The sequence below is a fragment of the Carettochelys insculpta genome, chromosome 3, assembly GCF_033958435.1.
Source record: "Carettochelys insculpta isolate YL-2023 chromosome 3, ASM3395843v1, whole genome shotgun sequence".
NCBI lineage: Eukaryota > Metazoa > Chordata > Testudines > Carettochelyidae > Carettochelys > Carettochelys insculpta.
Genome location: NC_134139.1, coordinates 196,318,906 through 196,338,556, shown reverse-complemented (window position 1 = coordinate 196,338,556; position 19,651 = coordinate 196,318,906). Strand labels below are relative to the sequence as shown.

Sequence of the window (19,651 nt, the reverse complement as noted above, 5' to 3'; positions counted from 1 at the left end):
TAGTTAGTTGATATAGACTGAAGCTGTTGCCACTTTTTTGCTAAAGAATTTGGCCCGGTTTCCCTGAAGACAAAATAAAAGCAACAGGCACAAAAGGGAACAGTAAAGATCAGGACAGACAGAAAATTCACCTTCTGTCTTCAGTGCTGATTCTTACCTGCACCCTTACTGTTGGAGAAACAGCCTCATAGCACATGGTCCAAACAGCTTTTCTAAGATTAGTCAAATCTGTACCAATATCAGATTTACAGCATTTAGCCATCTCACGGGTCAAGGGCCCACAGCAGGATGGGAAGAGAAAGCCCTGGCTGGCTAAGCAAGACTCTTTCTAGACAGAAGGCAAAATGGAAGAGAATTAAAAAAGGTGGGGAAAGGAAAAGGCACATAAGAATGGCCATACTAGCTCAGACCAAAGGTCCATCTAGCCGAGTGTTCTGTCTTCTGACAGCAGCCAAGGCCAGGTGCTCCAGAGGGAATGAACAGAACAGGTAATCATTGAGCGATCCATCCCATTGCACATTCCCAGCTTCTGACAGAGGTTAGGGACACCATGGGTATGTCTAGACAGCAAAGTTGTGATCTCAGCACAGTCCTTGGATGGTATCCGTAGGCTCTTTGTTGGACTAAATTCAGTCTGGTACTTGCAGATTCATTGTCTAAGACATCACAAATACGTTTCCAAAATAAACTCAGAAGTAGTCTCTGATCTCATTCAAAATTCAAGGTACGATCAGCTGGAGTGAGAGGCATCAAAACTGTCTTTGGAGAGATTAATTTTTATTTCCCAGATTGCTCCCATGAGAAAGTGACATCATAGAATCTGTGTTTATCTATGAGGCCTTTTCAAATCACTACCTCAAATCACATACCAGGACACGTATTAAATAGGGGCCCAAATTATTCTTTCATTTACACTGGTTTTACATCAACGCAGTTTGATTGCTTTCAATGAAGTTTCTCCTAAATTATTCTAGTTTGGAAGAACTATCTAGGTGAAAGACACATGGATTTGTGTTGTTTCATACCAGTAGAGAATTCAGACCCCAGAAAAGATTAGGTTTCTTTTAATGAATTCCATCTGAAGGATAAACATAGATTCTGTGATGTTTCTTCTCATATTCAGCCCTTGCACTTTGCATTATGCAGAACATTAATCAATGTTTTTTTCAGTTTGGGATTGCTCAGAACCAAGATAATAGAATGCGTTGTTGGACAGATATCTGTGATGAGTGTAAAGGCAAGGCCCCCAGCAGACATTTCTTCAAATGTATTTGTCAGCAAGATCAGCAAAGCTATAAAGTTAACAATGTTGATGAGGCAGAACGACATGATAGCTTTCATTGCTTGAATGTGGGCCTCCACACTAGGGCTCCTGAAATGACTTGAGTTGCTCTGCATCTGCTGGGTGTGTCTCCCCAGGGAGAACAATAAGAGAAAGGCTGAAGTGATGAATATGGTGAAAGCCATGGAAAATCCAATGCCACAGATAAAAAGTACATAAGAAACAGATGTTTCCACTGTGACATTATTCAGCTTGTAAGTCTGTATGAGGCTGGAATTTAAATCAGGACAATGTATTTTATAAATTGTACTAAGGAAAGGGATGCTGCTGAAGAAGGACAAAAGCACAGAAGCCAGGAGCAACCAGGGCACCAGTCTGGAGATTTTAAATTTTAGACAGATGAAAAGAGGGTGGCTGTAGTTTGCAACTTTCACACAGTAAAATACACACAAACAGGCAGCAAACCATTGATTGGAAGAGTTCAGAAACCAGGTAAGAGCTTTGAATGCTTGGAACACGGAGTCACTGTAATAGATCTCTGGATAAAATGCTGAGCAAAATGTCTGGGAGGTTGTTTTGAGCAAGAAGCAAAATCTTGAGAATGCCACAACAGTCAAGATGTTGTCACTCAAGGACAGGCTCCTGTGCTTGACACGTTCAAGGCAATTCACAGCCACAATGAAAGACTGTATCCACATCCCACCAAAAGTCTCAGCTACTAAGATTAGCAGCACAATTGTACTGGCTACAGTGATGTCGTACTCTTTTCCAATGTTACAGTCACGGCCTCCCATTCTTCAAGAAGGTCTTCTCTCTGAAAGAAACCATTCGTCATGCAGCTTCTACTGTTGGCATGTGGCAGACAGAGGCACTGTCCTTTGTCTCTGCATCAGCTACAGAAAACACAGCTTTATAGAGATGGGAAAACAAACCCTTCAGAACCATGTCTCTTTATAGTGAAGAAACTGCTTAAGCAGGAATGTAAATGTGTGGAGTATTCTCTTACAGTATATCAGTATCACTCATACATATTTGCATTTTCATTCTGGAGAGCTGCACATGGAATAAAAACAATTTGTAAATGTTTTTTTAAGCGGCCTTCTATTTTCGCCAGAATACAAACAAAAGCTATGTCTACACACAGGGTCGATCTTTCAGTGTTCGATTTTGCACATCTAGTATGGATGTGTGAAATCGTCCTCTCAGGGGTCACAGTCAATCCCTGTATTCCTGGTGAGATGCCGGGAGTAAGGTCGACCTTCCACAGTATAGACAGCAAAGTTAGCCGAGTGCAGATACATGGATTTTAGCTACACAGATGCTATACCTAGAATTGCATAAATGTGGTCCACTTACTTTGCCAAATTCAGAGGTAGCCTCAGTAAAGCATATGCTTTAGAGCCCAGTCATAGACTACATTTGTGCTCATTAATTTTCCGGTCTGAGATGTGAATTACTTCAGTACGTATTACAGCTGAAAAAGAAAGAGGACTAAATTCATTAGTATTATGAAAGAGAGATGGGACTGAATTGCCAACTTCAATTCTGTATTTAGATGTTAGTATTCCTGTAAGCTCAAGGGCATTTGAATCCAGGCCTTGGTTCAGACTATTCAAAAGACAGCTGTCAGCTGCTAAGAGGTCAGTAGGACAGGTCCAATCCTTTCCAGATTTCAGCTGATGTTCTGATCAGATGATTTGGTTTTAAATAGGGGATGTGCATCACCTACTTGCCTACATGCTTCACCATACCAGACTGAGACCTTACACTGTTTATGGGTGGTGTTTTGGGGACACTTATTCACTGACTTTTGAAAAACCCACCTATCTCAATCTGTGACAATATGGGCTATGCTTGTTACGTATTTTGTTAACTGTCTAAACTCACCCTGTAATCTCCCTCAACCCAAACTTGACTCTGGATCCACAATGGCTTTGTTCCTAACTTGTACCTTGTATGACTATCTTTGAAAAGTATGCTTCAGTTAAATATCTAGTATTATATAATAGTAGCAAGAGAGGAAACTGCATAGGTCCAATTTTATTATTTCAAAGTAAAATTTTCTGCCTGGTCAGTCTGCAATGTGTCTAGTCTGTTTCAATGAATGAAAAGACCACCAGGGCTGGCTGCCTTCCCACAGAACATTCAAATAAGTTCAAGATATGGTGCTCAAAGGTGCTTCAAGGTGCTCAAATTCCAGAACCTAGTATACCTGAAAGTTTACCTAAGAAGGATTCATGATGAGAACTGTGGTTGATAACTCCACTCTCCTTGACCTGCCTGCTCTAACACCAAGCTGTATGTATGCATTAAAAATTCCTTACTAAAATGTCACAGAACACATACTATTTCTCCCAGCAGGATGAAGATGTGATCAAAGAAGGAACCACATGTAACACATTACTTACTTTGCTGAATATACAGTTGGAAGGCACTCAGATGTTACAGTGATATTGTGGCACAAAAACCAATATAGAATTCAGTGGCAACAAACTACATTAATGCAGAATTAAGGTGACCTGGTGATATGTCATCCCTTTGCAGAAGGTTGAGATGAGCAATATTCAAACATAAAAAAATCAGGAAATGCTCATGTGACCTTAGGTCTTCTCTCTTTCAGCAGTACCCCAACTCACCCAGTAACACACCCCTTTACTCTGCCAACCTGACAGTTGCTGAAATGTACACATTCTCCACTTCCTTTTTCAGCTTGTTCACCCTCACCCACAGAACTCCCTTGAACTCTATTAAAGAACAGAAACCCAAAGCCACCTCAGTAATGTATCCATGCCACTTACCCTCTGTTCTCCTGAATCCACATCTCTCCTGAAATGTGGTACCCAGAAATGGGCACAATACCCCAGATGAAGCCTAATCAGCATGGAGCAGAGCACAATTACCTCTCATGCCCTGCTTACAGCACTCCTCCTAATATATCTCAGAACGATACTCCCTTTTGGTCTTTTGCAACAGTTTTACACTGACTCTTATTTAGCTCATGGTCCATTATGATCCGCAGTATATGTGTGCAACTGCTTGTTCCTTCCTAAATGCAGTACTTTGCATTTGTCCTTTCTGACTTTCATCCTGTTTGTTTCAGGCCATTTCTCCCGTTTGTCCAGATCATTTTGAATTTTAATCCTATCCTCAAACACATTTGCAGCCCTTCCCAGCTTGGGATCATCCCTAAACATTACAAGTGCCATCTATGCAATCATCTAAAGCAATGGTGATGTTCTCAAACAGAACCAGACCCAGAACTGATTCCATTTAATATGCCCTTCCAGCCTGACAGTGAACAATCAATGGTTACTCTCTGGGAACAGCTTTCCAATCAGTTATGCAACCACCTGATAGGACCTCCATCTAAAGTGTTTTTCCGTAGGACATTTATGAGAAACTCTTGTGTAACAGTATCAAAAACCCTACTAAAATCATGGTATATCACATCTACTGCTTCCCTCCTACCCATGATCTACAAGACTTAACACTCTGTCCAAAAAAGCTATTATGTTGTTTTGATATGATTTGTTCTTGATAAATCCATGCTGATCGTTACTTAACACCTTATTATCTTTGAGGTATCTGTAGACTGATTACTTAATTATTTGCTTAATTTAAATTAAGTTGTCTGGTCTGTAATTCTCCCAATTATCCCCATTTTACTTTTTATAGATGGGAAATATATTTGACATTTTCAAGTCTTCTGGAATCTCTCCGCTCTTCAGTGACTTTTCAAAGATAATTACTGATGACTGAGATAACTCCTATTCTTGGCTGAATTTCATCAGGCCTTTCCCTATCTTAGGGCTTGTCTACACTAGCCCCCTCCTTCGAAGGGGGCATGTAAACGAGCCCACTTGGTGAACAGGAATGAGGCACCCTGCTGCATATGCAGCACCTCATTAGCCTAATTCCCACCATGCAAACTTCCAAGTTGCTACCTTCAAAGTGCCAGCAATCAGTCTAGCTGTGGGCGTCATGTGTGTAGCTAGTATAATCTCATTTTCAGCATTTCTAATTTTGTCATTACATACTTGTGTAATTTGACCTACTTTCTACTTTCCTACACAGTGAGATAGTTTGCTGTTATGCCTGATTATATCCTTTTGAAAAACTTTCAGCTCTTTCAAACTGTTTTTTCTCTTTAGATTTGCTTCTCATGGGATCTTACGTACCAACTTTCTCAGTTTGCTAAAGTCTGCCTTCTTGAAATCCAGTGTCTCTAGTGTTCTGGTTTCCCTTGTATCATTCCTTAGCCAGAATCACAAACTCTACTATTTCATGATACTTTCATCCAAGCTGCCTTCCACTTTTAAATTCTCAGCCATTTCTTCCCTATTTGTCAGTATCCCAGCCTCTCTCTTAGTAGCATTCTCCAGCCTCTGAAAAACATAATTGTCTCCAATACATTCTAATAAATTGCTGGATAATTTGTGTCCTGTCATGTTTTCCCAAAAGGTAGTGGAAGTCCCCCATCATCACCCAGTCCTATGCTTTGGATGATTTTGTTGCTGAAAAAAGGTTTTTCTTCTTTGGTGGTCTGTGGCAGACTCTTACCATGATCTTTGTTTTTTCCAAACCCCTTTTCTTTTTACACAGAGACTTTTAACCCATATGTTTCCTATTTCCATCACAGCCCTAGTCCCATGTGGGGAGAATATGCAGAGGCAGCAGGTGGGCAGCAGCACATGGAGATCCCTGCTCCTATGCAAGCCACTGCCAGATTCACCTGCCTGTCTCATAGAGCTGGAAGGGACCTTCAGAGGTCATTGCATCCAGTCCCCTGCCCTCGCACCAGCACCTGTCACCATCCCTAACAGACTTTTTTTAAAATCTGCTTGTCCCAGATCCCAAAACAGTGCCCTCAAGGGGTGAGCTCACAACCCCAGGTTTAGCAGGCTAGTGCTGAAACCCCTGAGCTACAAGTGCAGCACCCCAAACTCTCTGCCCCTGCACACACCCCACTCCCTCACAGAGCCTGCACCTTTCTCCCAACCCAGCCACCCTTCTGTTTCCAAACACCCACTCCCTCCCCAACCCTCAAACTCCCTCTCAAAGCCTGATACCCTCACCTCACCTGCACCCACACCCCATGTCCCCCCAGAGCCTGCACCTAGAACCCAGACTCTGTCCCAGATCCTGTGCTCAGACTTACTCCTGCACCCACATTCGCTCCCTAAGCCCAATCCCCTCATCCCATCTCACACCCACATTCCCTCCCAGAGCCCAGTTCTCACTCCCTCCTGCATCCAGATACCCTCCTAGAACCTGCACCCCCTTCTGCACCCCAATCCGCTGATCCAGCCCAGAGCCTGGACCCAGCACCTAGCCTCCATCCCAGAGCCTGTGCCTAGACTCCCTCCTGCACCCAGACTCCCTCACAGAGCTTGTACACAGCATCCAAAATCCATCCCAGAACCTGCCTCCTACACCCTGCCCTGCATCCCAATTCCTTGTCCCAGCTCAGGCCCTGCGCCCAGAACTCAAACTCCCTTCCACAGCCCACAGCTGTCTCCCACCCAAACTCCCTCCCAGAGCCTGGACTGGGGGAGTGTGTGGTGAAGGGGTGTAGGCTCTGAGCACTCTGGGCACCACCAAAATTTCTGTAAACCTGCTGGTCCCTACAAGGCAGCAGAAAGAAACAAGGCTGTTTTGTGGGGAGGGCTGTAATCACCTGAGAGTCCTCAGGTCAGGTGCCCCAAAATATGATTCACCAATGCTACCCCACTCCCAGGAGTTACACCAAATTTCAAAACATCCGAGGAACCATTTGTCTTTTAGAGCACTCACAGGAGTGGAGTTTAAAGCCTATAAAATGGTGGCAGTGGGAATTTGCTAGCTGTTTTTTGGCTTTGGTACATACACAGGGTAAAATTGTACATTTTCTCAAATACCATTCGTATATTGGTTCCCCGGTATGTAGTGGGTGCCATGCACTACCTGTGGCTAACACTCAACAGATTGATAGTATTTGATCCACTAATAATTAGCTTGATCTTTAGCGTTTGGTTTTTAAAAAAACCTACCTAGAAACTTTTTAAAGAAAAGCCTAGTTTTTCAGGGGGCTTATATCTTCAGAGCTCCTTTCTCAAAAGACTCCAGATGTGCATCTCTGACCTGCCTCATACTCTCCTAGGGCACACCAAATTTCAAAGGAATCAGGAATGCCAACTTTAGGAGTCTTTGGCTGTGTCTACACTACAAAAATAACTTTGAAGTGGCTTACTTCAAGATACAACTTCGAAGTAGAGCATCTACACACACCCTACTTCGAAGTTAAACTTCAAAGTGGAACACTACTCCATTCCCGGAAATGGAGTAAGGACTTTGAAGTTGAGCTCCCTACTTCAAAGTTAACTTCGAAGTAAGGGAAAATGCGTGTAGACTCTCTGCTGGTTACTTGGATGTAGTGTCTTACTTTGAAGTTAACTTTGAAATTAGTTCCTAGTGTAGACACACCCTATGGCTGTTAGGCCTTTAAACAGGTATCATGGCACCACCTTAGCTATAATGGAGCTCCTGCTGCACCATTTGAGCAGATAAAGTGAGAGCTGGTGTGATTTATTGCAGCTGCAATGTGTAACAAGGCATGAGCCCTTCAAGGCTGAAGGTCTACACCAGACCCTAGGGGCCTCTAGACGTTGAGGGAAGAAGATGGCCATTGAGTGAGGGGAAGACAGTCTCAATTAACATCTGGGCAGGAAAGCACAGTTTGAAACTCTCTAGTCCAACACTCTCTGGTCTGGTAACATCCAAGGTTTGGTATGATTTTAGTTAGCTGATGATCACTTACCATGGGTGTGGCCAAGTTTCCTGCTATTCCATTAAGTTTATCTACAATCACCCACCCTGGTTCTCAGTATTCTGTGCTGTTATTTAGCTCTAATTTACCCCTACAGTGTCTTCTAAGAGCCCCGTAAGCAATAGAAGTGTTGGTAATGCTGGTAGACAATACCGACCTCCTGTGGTTCAGCACTGGTCAGGTCCTAAGGTGCTGGACTAGAGGACTGGTCTACACTAGGGATCAAAGGCTGAAAGAACTGGGCTGTTTAGTTTGGAGAAAAAAATGAAGATTGAGGGGGAACATGACAGCAGTTTTCAGGTATCTAAAAGGGTGTCATAAGGAGGAGGGAGAAAACTCATTCTTCTTGGCCTCTGAGGCTAGAACAAGAAGCAATGGACTTAAACTGCAGCCAGAGAGGTTTAGTTTGGGCATTAGGAAAAAGTTCCTAACTGTCAGGGTGGTCAAACACTGGAATAAATTGCCTAGGGAGGTTGTGGAATCTCCATCTCTGGAGATGTTTAAGAACAGGTTAGATAAATATCTATAAGGGATGGTCTAGACAGTACTTGGTCCTGCCATGAGGGCAGGGGGCTGGACTCGATGACCTCTCAAGGTCCCTTCCAGTCCTACCATTCTATGATTCTATAATATGCAAGGCCAGCCACGGCATTAGCGTAGCTAGAATTGATGTATCAGGATCAGCTTTGTACCCTGGTGCAGATCAGGGCTCTTCAAGCTCACACTGACATACCTGACTCCACGCAACAGCGTGGCATACCAGGATTGATGGCTGAGCCCAGAGAGATTGATTTTGTTGTGTCTTCACTGGTGTGGCAAAATCAAACTCTGGCAGATTGATGATGGCACATCAAACCCACAGGAAGTACAGACATACCCAGAGAAGTTCAGCCCATGGTAGGAAAACCCAGACCATTATTTTTTAAGGGTCTGGGACAAAGTGCCTTGTAGTGAGGGTGACTAGTGCTCCTTCTCTACAAGCTGGCCCTAATAGGTGCTTGAGGCTATTAGACCTTCAGACCTACCTGAGAAATGATGACCGGGCGGGTGCATCAGAAAGGAAGGCCCAAACCCAGTCATACAAAGCCTGACAAGAGAAATGATTCAGCTAGAAGGAGAGCTGAGAAGCCCTTCACTGAGGGGGAAGTTTGCAGTGTGAAGGTCAGGTTGATATCACCTAGTCCCAATGATTGTATAGCCCTGAATGTGAATGAACTGAACTTTCCTGAAAAAATTAGATCTCAGGTGAGAGAACTGCTGTTCAAAGACTCAGGTCTCAGCAGATTGGAGGGACAGCAGAGTTGGGGGGACAACAGTAACATGCCGTGACAAAGGTGGTGAGCTCACTTCATCCCTCTTACAGGATGCTCAGTGCAAGGTATTTTTTTTTCTTCTCCAGAGTTCAGGTGGAGGGCGGAAGCAGCCAACCTCATTCTGGCAGCAGGATGGAAGGAATTACGATGGAAAAGGACAGGGAGAGACTGAGAACTCACTAGAAAGTTTATGAAAAATTGTGGCCTCTCTTGAGTGTGAAACCAAGTGGCTTTCTCTGAGTGCGATGTGATGTGCTGTACACAGGGCTTTCAACAGGAAGTGGTTAGGAGTGTCTTATCTATTTCTCTATCTTCTATTCGAATCTAATGAGTCTAGAATGTGGTATCTAAACTCTGCAAAAGTTTTTAAAGTACATTGCAGACTGCTAAAGTGTGAGACTGGGCCACTTATGCCTACCAATAATGGAACTAGGAGCAGGTTGGAGACCCAGCATCAGGCTGTTAACAGAGACCTGATTTTAAAGGGAGACCCAATCTTGTCAGGTCAGTGCTTCATTTAAGCATCTGAAGCTTCATGTGAGGATTGAGGTGAATGTATTGTTAGCTGCAAGGCAAAGTAAAGGCCAGTGTAGTTTGGAGGAGAGCGCTGGAGTGGCTACAGGGCTGGTTGTGCCAGGAAGTAGCTCACCCAGCTAAGCACAAACAAGACTTTCTCCTGCTGGAGAAAGGGGGTGTGTCCTAGTGTAGACACACCCTTTGGCTGTTAGGCCTTTAAACAGGTATCATGGTACCACCTTAGCTGTACTGGAGCTCCTGCTGCACCATTTGAATAGATAAAGTGAGAGCTGGTGTGATTTATTGTAGCTGCAATGTATAACAAGGCATGAGCCCTTCAAGGCTGAAGGTCTACACCAGACCCTAGGGGCCTCTAGACGTTGAGGGAAGAAGATGGCCATTGAGTGAGGGGAAGACTGATTCCTGTGACAGTTCTTGGGGTACCTGGGATTGTGAGTCTCTTTCATTATCCTCTCCCTAACAGCAGTGTCACACTGGTGTTGTTTTTTGTACTATTTCAACAACTTTACTCCTGATTAAGGCTGAGAGTCTGTCATGGAGGTCACAGATGCCCTGACTTTCTGAGACACTCTTGACTTCTGCAGCAGCTGGTGTAGCTGGTCTTGAGGGCTGCTTGACCTGCTTGAGCAGTCCCTGGGCCAGCCACCTGGGGCCACTGTGTTCTTCCTCAACCCCAAGCAGCAGAGGCTGTTTTGGGCCAGAGTCAATCCCCCCATCCCCACTGAACAGAATGTAGGGGTCATAAGCCATGTGCTGCTGACTGCCCCCAGCAGTAGCGGAGGGAGTCGGGGATGAGGGGGCCAGGCTGTGCGCTACTCCCCCAAAGTACCTATGGCACTCAAGGACCACCCCTTCCACAGCACCCCTGCTGCCCCCAGACTGCCCTCTGCCCCAGGCCATCCAAGGTTTAATCAGGGTTATACAGTACAAGTTGTGGACAGGCCATGGATTTTTGTTTATTGCCTATCACCTGTCTATGACTTTTACTAAGAATGCCCCTGACCAAAATGTAGCCTTGTTCCTGATTACCACCAGGCTGAGAGAAGACCCAAGAAGTAGGGTCAATGGAGCTGAGCCAGTTTCAACTAGCAGAGAGCGGGACAACTATATTCCAATAATCTATTCAAGAGAGCAGATTTACTTCTGCATAGCTCTCATCTGAACGACCGAGGTACGTTTTGCGAAGTTGCTTCTCTCACACTGCCCTACTCACTTGCCTGGTGCTGTTGACCTAGGATTAAAGCACAGAAACATGGAACCATCAATCTACCATCAATGTGGAGACTTTTAGTTTTAGGCTGACCTGATGGCTGAAGTTCACAGTCCTCACACAGTACAAAATACAGACAATCAGAACCAGAGGACCATTCTGAGCATTCAGTATGTGGTATTTGTGTGACAGACCCAAGGAAAGATTGTCACACAGAAAACCTACTCTTGCTCAGCAAATGAAGCCAAATCTGGAGAAGTCCAGAACGTCATTTTGGTCAAACTGAGATGCCTGTCCTCAAGTGACATTCTGGGCTTCTCCTGGTGATTCTAGACATTAAGGCTGCTGTTGGAATTTAGTACCTGCTTTCATTCATAAATTTGTGACTTGCAGTTTCAATTTCCAGGATCACCAGCCCAACTATATTTAATATGACTTTTAGGAAAGATACCGGTGGTACCAGTTCTTGAGGATGTACAGAAGTTCTGTCCCAGAGGAACAGAGCTTGCTGCAATGATGTAAGATTAAATTCCAATGGACCAAAGAACTACGTGTCTGTCTGTATGACATATGGAAACACAGCTCTACATCACTGAAAAAAAGCTTTTGAGAGATGTAGCCTCAGAAACAAGCACCTGGTCTCTACTGGAGGTAAATGTGAGGAGTATCCTCTTATATCAATATTACTTATGGATCTTTGCATTGTTAAGTCAGTACCCAGCTCTTCTGAAGAAAAAAAAATGTTTAAATGGCCTTGCAGGAGACCTGAATTTCATGCCTGTGTGTGTCAGGGTGTGCCAAATCCACAATGGACAGGGGGTAGGGGCAGGCTTCCTGGGTGGAGAAGGTTCCTTCCCCACAAACCTGCTGGGCAAGCTCCACCTGCAGCCCCAGAATAAAGGCCAGAAGAGCCAGTCAGTTGGGGCTGGCCAGCAGGGGGAAGGAGACCCCCTTAACCAGGAGCAGCAGCAGCCTGAGGAGCAGGTCTGGGAGAGACTAGGCTGCTGAGGCCTGACTGGGAGAGACTAGGTTGCAAGGCCTAAGTGGCGAGGCCACAGGGCCTGACTGCGGGGTTGACTGGGCCGCTGGCCAAAACTTAAAGGATCCAGGGGTTTGATGACTGGATAATCCATGTTGGACTACTAGTGGGGGAGGGCTGCTGTGGGGAGCACCCCTCGGAAGAGGCACAGGGCAGGAGGCCCTGTCACACTGTGCAATAAAGATTAGTCACTGAATGTCCCACTAACGCACGAAGGACGGCTTTCAAGTAAATCCTAGTCTGAGCATCACCCTGCTGCAGTGCAGTTGTACTTTTTACGACATCTTTCCTAAAAATCTGTACCCCACAGTGCTTCACTGAGCTGAAGAATGAAGATCTGGATCACTGAATAAGCCCTGCAGGCAATATCTGAGTGATACTAAACAGCAATAGGCCTAGGCTGTCAAGCTGAGATCTGGATGAGGATGCAAACGTTCCCACAAGTCATGGGGCATTTGAAGCCAAGACTTGGATCAGCCTGTGTGCTCTGTGAGTTGAATGGCGATTTAAATAGAAAATCCAGAAGAATCCTGAAGGATTGGTTGTGCTGTCCCAGGGTGTAACCTGAACTGCTGTGCCCCTCAGCTCTCCAGCCTGGTGTATGTTTTACACTGCTTTAGTGTCAGAACTGCCACTCTGGGCCTGCTCAGGCACAGTCATTGGTGTGCAAAATCACTCCCAGCTGAGTACACAAATGCTATACCAACCACCTAAGAATAGATGTAGGGTGACACCTGATAGGCCTCGGTCCCAGTTTTACTGCCTCCTCCCTCCCCCCCGAATTTGCATCTTGTTCCATTCACTAATCCATAGGACTGTACAAGCCCATAATTAGTTCATAATTAGTTCATCATTACCACAAAGTTTAAAGAATACGCACCAGCCTTGCCGTCTCAAGTGGAAACTTCCCACACACTTCAACCTAACGCTGGATTAAATAAAACAAGGAACAAGTTTTGAAGTGATAAATCAGATTAGTCAGAACAGGTTACAAAAGAAGTAAAAAAGATAAATACACAAGCTAGTTCTTAAAGTTTACCAAGGCTGATAAGTAAAAAAGGGTTCTTTCATCCAAACCCCTGCAGGCCAGGACCACTCTCCCCAGTTTAATAACGCACCTTTGTCTTTCAGTTGATCTTGCTGCTGTGAGCAGAGATGCAGCAGGAGGTGGTGAAGAGGTCACTGACTGTCCCTTTAATACTCTGATCCTTTTGACTGGAAAAGTCTTTGGTGGAATCCTGAGGTCAGCAGTTCCATGGCATACAGCTCTGCAAGTTGTCCTTTAGGTGAATTCTACATAGTTTGTCCCTTTCCCCCTTTACCGGTGGCTGTCTGATTAAGAAGAAAATGGTCTTTTAGCATCTAGCACTGGATTCTTTGAGAAAATAGTCTCAGGGTTTTCAGCGGGGCGGCCATATTAATCTGTTTCAGGAAAAACAGCAAGGGCTACCTGTGGCACCTTCGAAACAAATTTATCTGGGCATAATCTGTCATGGACTGCAGCCCACACCATCAGATGCACCAAGTGGAAGCTTTGGTTTGGCAGGGATTTATACGAACATACAAAGATGGGGGTGTTACTGTAGCGAGGCAGAGGAAGACTCCCACAGACCTTGGTGGGCGGGCCCAGAGCACCTGTGCCCCGCCCCCCAGAGACTGATATATGAGGCAGGAAGCGCCAGAGGCGGGACCCGGGGCTCATTAAAAGGGTGTCCTCTGAGCTGAGCACAGGGCTCTGGAGGGCCTCCCGAGAGCAGGAGCTGAAGACCCTGTGCCAGACCAGGCCACTGGCTGCCCTGACCGGGCCTCGGAGTTGCTTCTGGGCCTGCTGCTTGCCCTCTACCCAGAGGTCCTGGACCTGTCTGCGCCTACAGACCTGCTATCGGCCCACCTACCCCCATGACATGGACCTGCCCTGTCTCCTGGCTGACCCTGGGTGGGACCCCATGCAAATGGAACTAGAGGTAGGAAGTAGCCTGCGGGACAGCCTGCCAGAGCCCAAGTCAGTGTGTTGCAGCCTGGATCCGCGGCCGCTAGTGTCCGCTGCTGTTAGGGTCCTTGGCTGGGGTGCAGTGGAGGGGGTGTGCCTGCTTCCCTCTCCCACCCAGAGAGATAACCTCCACCCCTCCAAACCCATACAGCCTTGATGGTGGGCCTCCTGCCCAGCCCTGTTACAGGGAGCTGATCCTTACATTGACTGCTGCCCTGCTCTGCCCCAGGGCCACAGCTTATATGCTGTTTGCCCGCTCACACCTCCTACAGAGAGTGAAGCTTTATATTAACTGCTGCCCTGCCTTGAACTGGGCAGCTCAGAGACTATAATGAGGTGCTGTGACCTTCCCACCACCCCAGAGGGGGCAAACCCCTAGCACAGACCTCTAAAGTTACACTACTATGCAGAAGACCAGTGCTAACAAGGTTAATTCAATCAGAGTGGATGTGGCATCCTTAGCCTTTAAGGTGCCACAGGACTCCTTGTTGTTTCTGGTTTGAGGATGTTACCTACAACTACTGCATATTTTGCACAGAGTGTGGGTTCATAGCTCCATATAGAGTTTTGAAACACATATTTTAACAGGACAATGATGTTCAGCAGACTGAGTTTTCAAGTGATACCTCACAGGAAGTACTTTGTACAAAATATAACACAACCATAGACAAGTGGTGAATGGGGGCAGAAGGTGTCACACTGGTGTGATTTGATTGTATTTGCAATGGTTAGAGTGACTTTTTTTCTTCCTTCTCTGGAGCTAATGGAATGTGTCTGTTAGAGAACTTGGTTAGATCAGTCAGATAAAAGGTAGGAATACAAGAAATAAGAATGTAAGAAAAATAAACTTTGTTCTCAGGTGAATAAGTACAAGAATGAGTATGAAACAAGGTGGTCTTCTAGTTCCTTTCACCAGGTATGAAATAACTGGTCAAACAGGGAGGTGCTAGCCTACCCCGAAACATCCGGTGTATGAAGGATAAGATACCAGAGATGCCCAGGGCTTAGAATGAAGGTTTTGTGACTGCTGTACACAGTGCTATCAATAGCCAGTGTTTAGGAGTGATATGTAATCCCTTTATCTCTTAATCTCATCTAATTTACTTATCACCATGGTACCAAACCCAGTAGATGTTTTAAAAACACAATGAGACCTGCCAGTGAGTTTTGCCCCTGCCTAGGCCCATGATTTGATGTGTTATGATAGTTCACCATCCAGCTCCAAGTTGGGTCCGTAGGCTGTTATTATTGCACCTGCAACCACCTTGGTATCCATAGGCATTGTCTTAGTTTGATTTCTGGAGGCTTCGAATTGTCTTTTCTGCCTTCTTGCCTCCCATATCCGATATCCTATAAGAAATTAACTGAAGAGTGTCAGTTGGTTAGTGCTTTATTGACTCATTCTTCTGCCGTATTGTCTATCCTGCTACTGTGAAAAGCAGCCAGTCAGTCAGAGAGCTTGTGTACCTCAGGAACTGACAATAGCCGTGTCTACATGTGCACGCTACTTCGAAGTAGCGGCACTAACTTCGAAATAGCGCCCGTCACGGCTACACACGTTGGGCGCTATTTCGAAGTTAACTTCGACGTTAGGCGGCGAGACGTCTAAGTCGCTAACCCCATGAGGGGATAGGAATAGCGCCCTACTTCGATGTTCAACGTCGAAGTAGGGACCGTGTAGTCATTGCGCGTCCCGCAACGTCGAAATTGCGGGGTCCTCCATGGCGGCCATCAGCTGAGGGGTTGAGAGACGCTCTCTGCAGCCCCGCAGCTCAATGGTGGCCGCGTGGAGCGGCCCCTTAAAGATCCCCTCCCCCTCCCTTCCTGTGCAGGAAGCTGAGAGAACGTGCAGGCGGCAGCCCAGACACGCGGCCAGCCTGCACATCCCTCAGCCAGCACAGCCACCCACCCAGCTGCGATGGCTGCCCGGCAGCCCCCCCAGCGCCCCCAGGGGACCCCCCCCAAGGGGAGCCAGGGCAGCCAGCCCAGCCAGGCGGGCAGCCAGGCTGGCAAGCGGCAGCGGGCCCCTCCTGGACGGAGGCCGAGCTGCGGGACCTGCTGGGGCTCTGGAGCGAGGAGGAGGTGCTCCAGGTAATGGGGAGCAAGAGGCGGAACGCGGATGCGTTTGCTCGGCTGGCCGATGGCCTGACTGCCCAGGGTCACCCTGCCCGCACTCCTGATCACGTCAGGAGTAAGGTGAAGGAGCTGCAGCAGGGTTACTCCCGGGCCTGGGATGCGGCCGGCTGATCTGGGGCCGCCCCCGTCACTTGCCCCTTTTACAGGGAGCTCAGGGACATCCTGGGCCCCCGGCACACCTCCTCCCCTCCGGCCACCCTTGATACTTCGGCTGACAAGCCCCAGCAGGCCCTTCAGCCGGAGTCCTCCCCGGAGGTAAGCCCCACACCCCGGGGGCCCCCCCCCCGGAGCCCATCCCCGGGACATTGCGGCAGGAGGAGGAGGAGGAGGACGAAGGGGGCTCCTCCTCCGCAGAATCTGGGCTGCAGATCCTCCTCCTGCCATCCCGGAGCAGCAGCCGGGCCTCCACCCCCCGGGGATCTCCGGACCGTGGGAGTGGACCGACAGGTATGTACCCCCCTCTGATGTACACCCCTGGGCTTGAGGGGCGGGGAGTAATAGATATGTGTCCAGGGCCCCCCACATGCTCACATGGCCATGGCCCCAAGGACAGCAGGGCCATGTCCCTCACAGCAGTGCATCAGCACCTGCCCCCCCGCTACCCCGCACGACAGTGCCATGCCCCATCCCCGGGGCAGAGGGGAGCAGAACCTCGAGGGGCCCCCGGGAGGAGGGGGTGGGACACCCCGCAGCAGCAGCAACAGCAGCAGCAGCAGCATGTGATGGAGTGGGGGGAGTGCAAAAGGGAGACAGGCTAGATATGAGCAACAAGAGCCGAATAGCTCCCAGGGGCAAAGGATGATCGTGGGGCTACAGCTGGCATGTGACACCTCTGCCCTGAACAAAGAGGAGGGAGGAGCCGAGCTGGCTTTGAACTGGGGGGGGGAGGGCGGGGGTCACAGGTAGAGGCTAGGGGAAGGGAGAGCTGGAAGGCAGCCAGCCCGAGGAGGGGGAAAGCTGCATCCCAGAGGGGCACCCCTTGGGGTCTTCTCCCCAGGACGGGTTGGAAGACTGTCTCTTCTGACAGCTGGTGCTGTCACTCCTGGGAGAAACTGGGCATCTGTGGCCTAAGAAACCTCTCCTGTCAGACCCTGCGGAGTGAAGTGAGAGTCGCTCCCACCAGAGGACGGGGGTGCAGTGCAGGGGGACCCCTGAATCCCATCCATCACAGCAGCATCTCCCGGGGACGGGGATGGGGAACCTGAAGCACAGGGCTGGGGGGACAAAGGCCACGGCTCTGGGCCCACACTAATGCCTGTCTCCATTCTTCTTCCCCCCCTCCTCTCCTGTGTCCCGCACCCGCACCATCAGAAGGACCGGAAGAGAGTGCCGGCGAGGCGTCAGTGGTCCCGGAGACCCCTCCGGGGCCATTGCTCCAGGCAAGCCCCTCGGCCGAGGACCGACCGGCCCCACAGCGGGCTAGACGGCGGACCCCGTGCCACCACCAGCCAATGGCGACGGACCCCCAGCTGCTGGCCATCCACCGTCGGCAGCTGGAGGTCGCGGAGCAGCACCTGCAGCTGCAGGAGCGGGCACTGGCCTGGCGCCAAGAGGCATGGGGGGCCTACATGGAGACTTTCAACCGCCTGGTGGACTACCTGGCCCCTCATGCCGCGCCGGCCGCCGCAACGCCGGACGTGCCTGCTCCACCAGCCACACCACCAGCTGCTCCGCACGTCGCCGTCCCGTCCGCCGTCGCCCCACCACCCACCGCCGAGGGCCAGAGCGCCGAGGGACCCCTGGAGCCAGCTGAGACTCGCCGGGCATATCTTCCGGTCCGCCCCGCCCCCAGCCAGCCGGGACAGGGCTGCGGCTGCGGCAGGGCTCCCGGCCACCCACGCCCGGTGCTGGACTTTAGGGGCGAGGGGCCCGGGACGTGGCCCCCCCGCTTGTATATAGTTGGGACTTATTATTTTGTGCCCCCCGTTTGCCCCGCCCCCCCATGTAAATAGTTCTCCCCTTTATCAGCCATGGTTTTCTTTTTATTACTGAACACACTTTTTTATTACTATTGTTTTATTTGTACATATTACTTTGGTTCCACACATGTTGTATATAGTTTGTTCTTGTTTCATATTTATAGTTAAAAAAAAAAGTTCTAAAAGAAAAAGCAGTTTAAGTTCAGCCACAAGTGCGTGCTGTCATTTGTCCAGGAAAAGTGGGAGGGGGGTGCGGTTGGGTGCTCCATGGTGTGGGCGTTGGGGCAGGGAGTGTGGTGGAGGAAGGGGCAGGCAGTGGGGGGCCTGGCAGAGTTCACCCTGCGGCCTCATCATCGAAGTGAGCCCGCAGGGCCTCCCGGACCCGGGTCCCTTCGGGGTCCACCTGCCGACTGGGGGCAGCGGGTGGCTGCACGTTGGCCCTGCCGGCCTCCACAGCCCAGCCCTGGAAAAAGGCCTCCCCCTTGCTCTCCACGAGGTTGTGCAGGGCGCAGCAGGCACCCACAATCTGGGGGATGTTGTTGGGGCCCGCATCCAGGCGGGTCAGGAGACATCTCCAGCGTCCCTTCAGACGGCCAAATGAGCGCTCCACCACCTGGCGCGCGTGGTTCAGGCGCTGGTTGAAGCGCTCCTGGCTAGCGGAGAGATGGCCCGTGTACGGGTGCATGAGCCAGGGCTGGAGGGGGTATGCCACATCTGCGATGACGCAGAGGGGCATGGTGGTGTCCCCCAGAGGGATCTCCCGCTGGGGGATGTAGGTCCCCGCCTCCAGCCGGCAGCACAGGCTCGAGTTCCGGAAAACCCGGGCATTGTGGGTGCTGCCAGGCCAGCCCACATAAATGTCCTGGAAATGGCCCCGGCTGTCCACCAAGGCCTGGAGGACCACAGAATGGTAGCCCTTGCGATTGATGTAGCGTCCTCCACTGTGATGCGGGACGCGGATGGGGATGTGAGTCCCATCCAGAGCCCCAAAGCAATTGGGGAAGCCCAGGGTGGCAAAGGCCGCTATGGTGGCATCTGGGTCCCCCAGCCTCATGAGCCTGTGCAGGAGCATGGGGTTGATGGCACGCACAACCTGCAGGGAAAGCACATGGGACAGCACCAATGAGGGGTGAGCAGGGTGTGCGTGGCCCTGCCCTGCCCTTCCCTCCCCTGCCCTCCTCTGCCCAGGCCCCCCTCCCCTGTCCTGCCCTCCCCCCGTGGGTTCTCTTACCTCCATGAGGACAGCCCCAATGGTGGCCTTGCCGACACCAAACTGCTGCCCCACGGATCGGTAGCTGTCGGGAGTGGCCAGCTTCCAGACAGCGATGCCGACCCGTTTCTCCACTTTGAGGGCACGCCGCATGGCGGTGTCCTGGTGCCTGAGTGCGGGGGTGAGCCACTGGCACAGCTCCATAAACGT

The 19,651-nt window shown here is 49.2% G+C and overlaps 1 protein-coding gene across 1 annotated transcript; it reads right to left on the bottom strand.

The window, feature by feature from the left end:
* Positions 1–1,119: 1,119 nt before the first annotated feature.
* LOC142010604 (taste receptor type 2 member 40-like) lies at positions 1,120–3,208 on the bottom strand. The gene has a single exon (XM_074989001.1). The coding sequence runs from the start codon at positions 2,074–2,076 to the stop codon at positions 1,120–1,122; it is 957 nt and encodes a 318-aa protein (XP_074845102.1). The 5' UTR covers positions 2,077–3,208.
* Positions 3,209–19,651: the final 16,443 nt, after the last annotated feature.

Excerpts from the sequence above, each read along its gene's own strand:
- LOC142010604 (XM_074989001.1), bottom strand. The coding sequence starts at position 2,076 with ATGGGAGGCCGTGACTGTAACATTGGAAAAGAGTACGACATCACTGTA.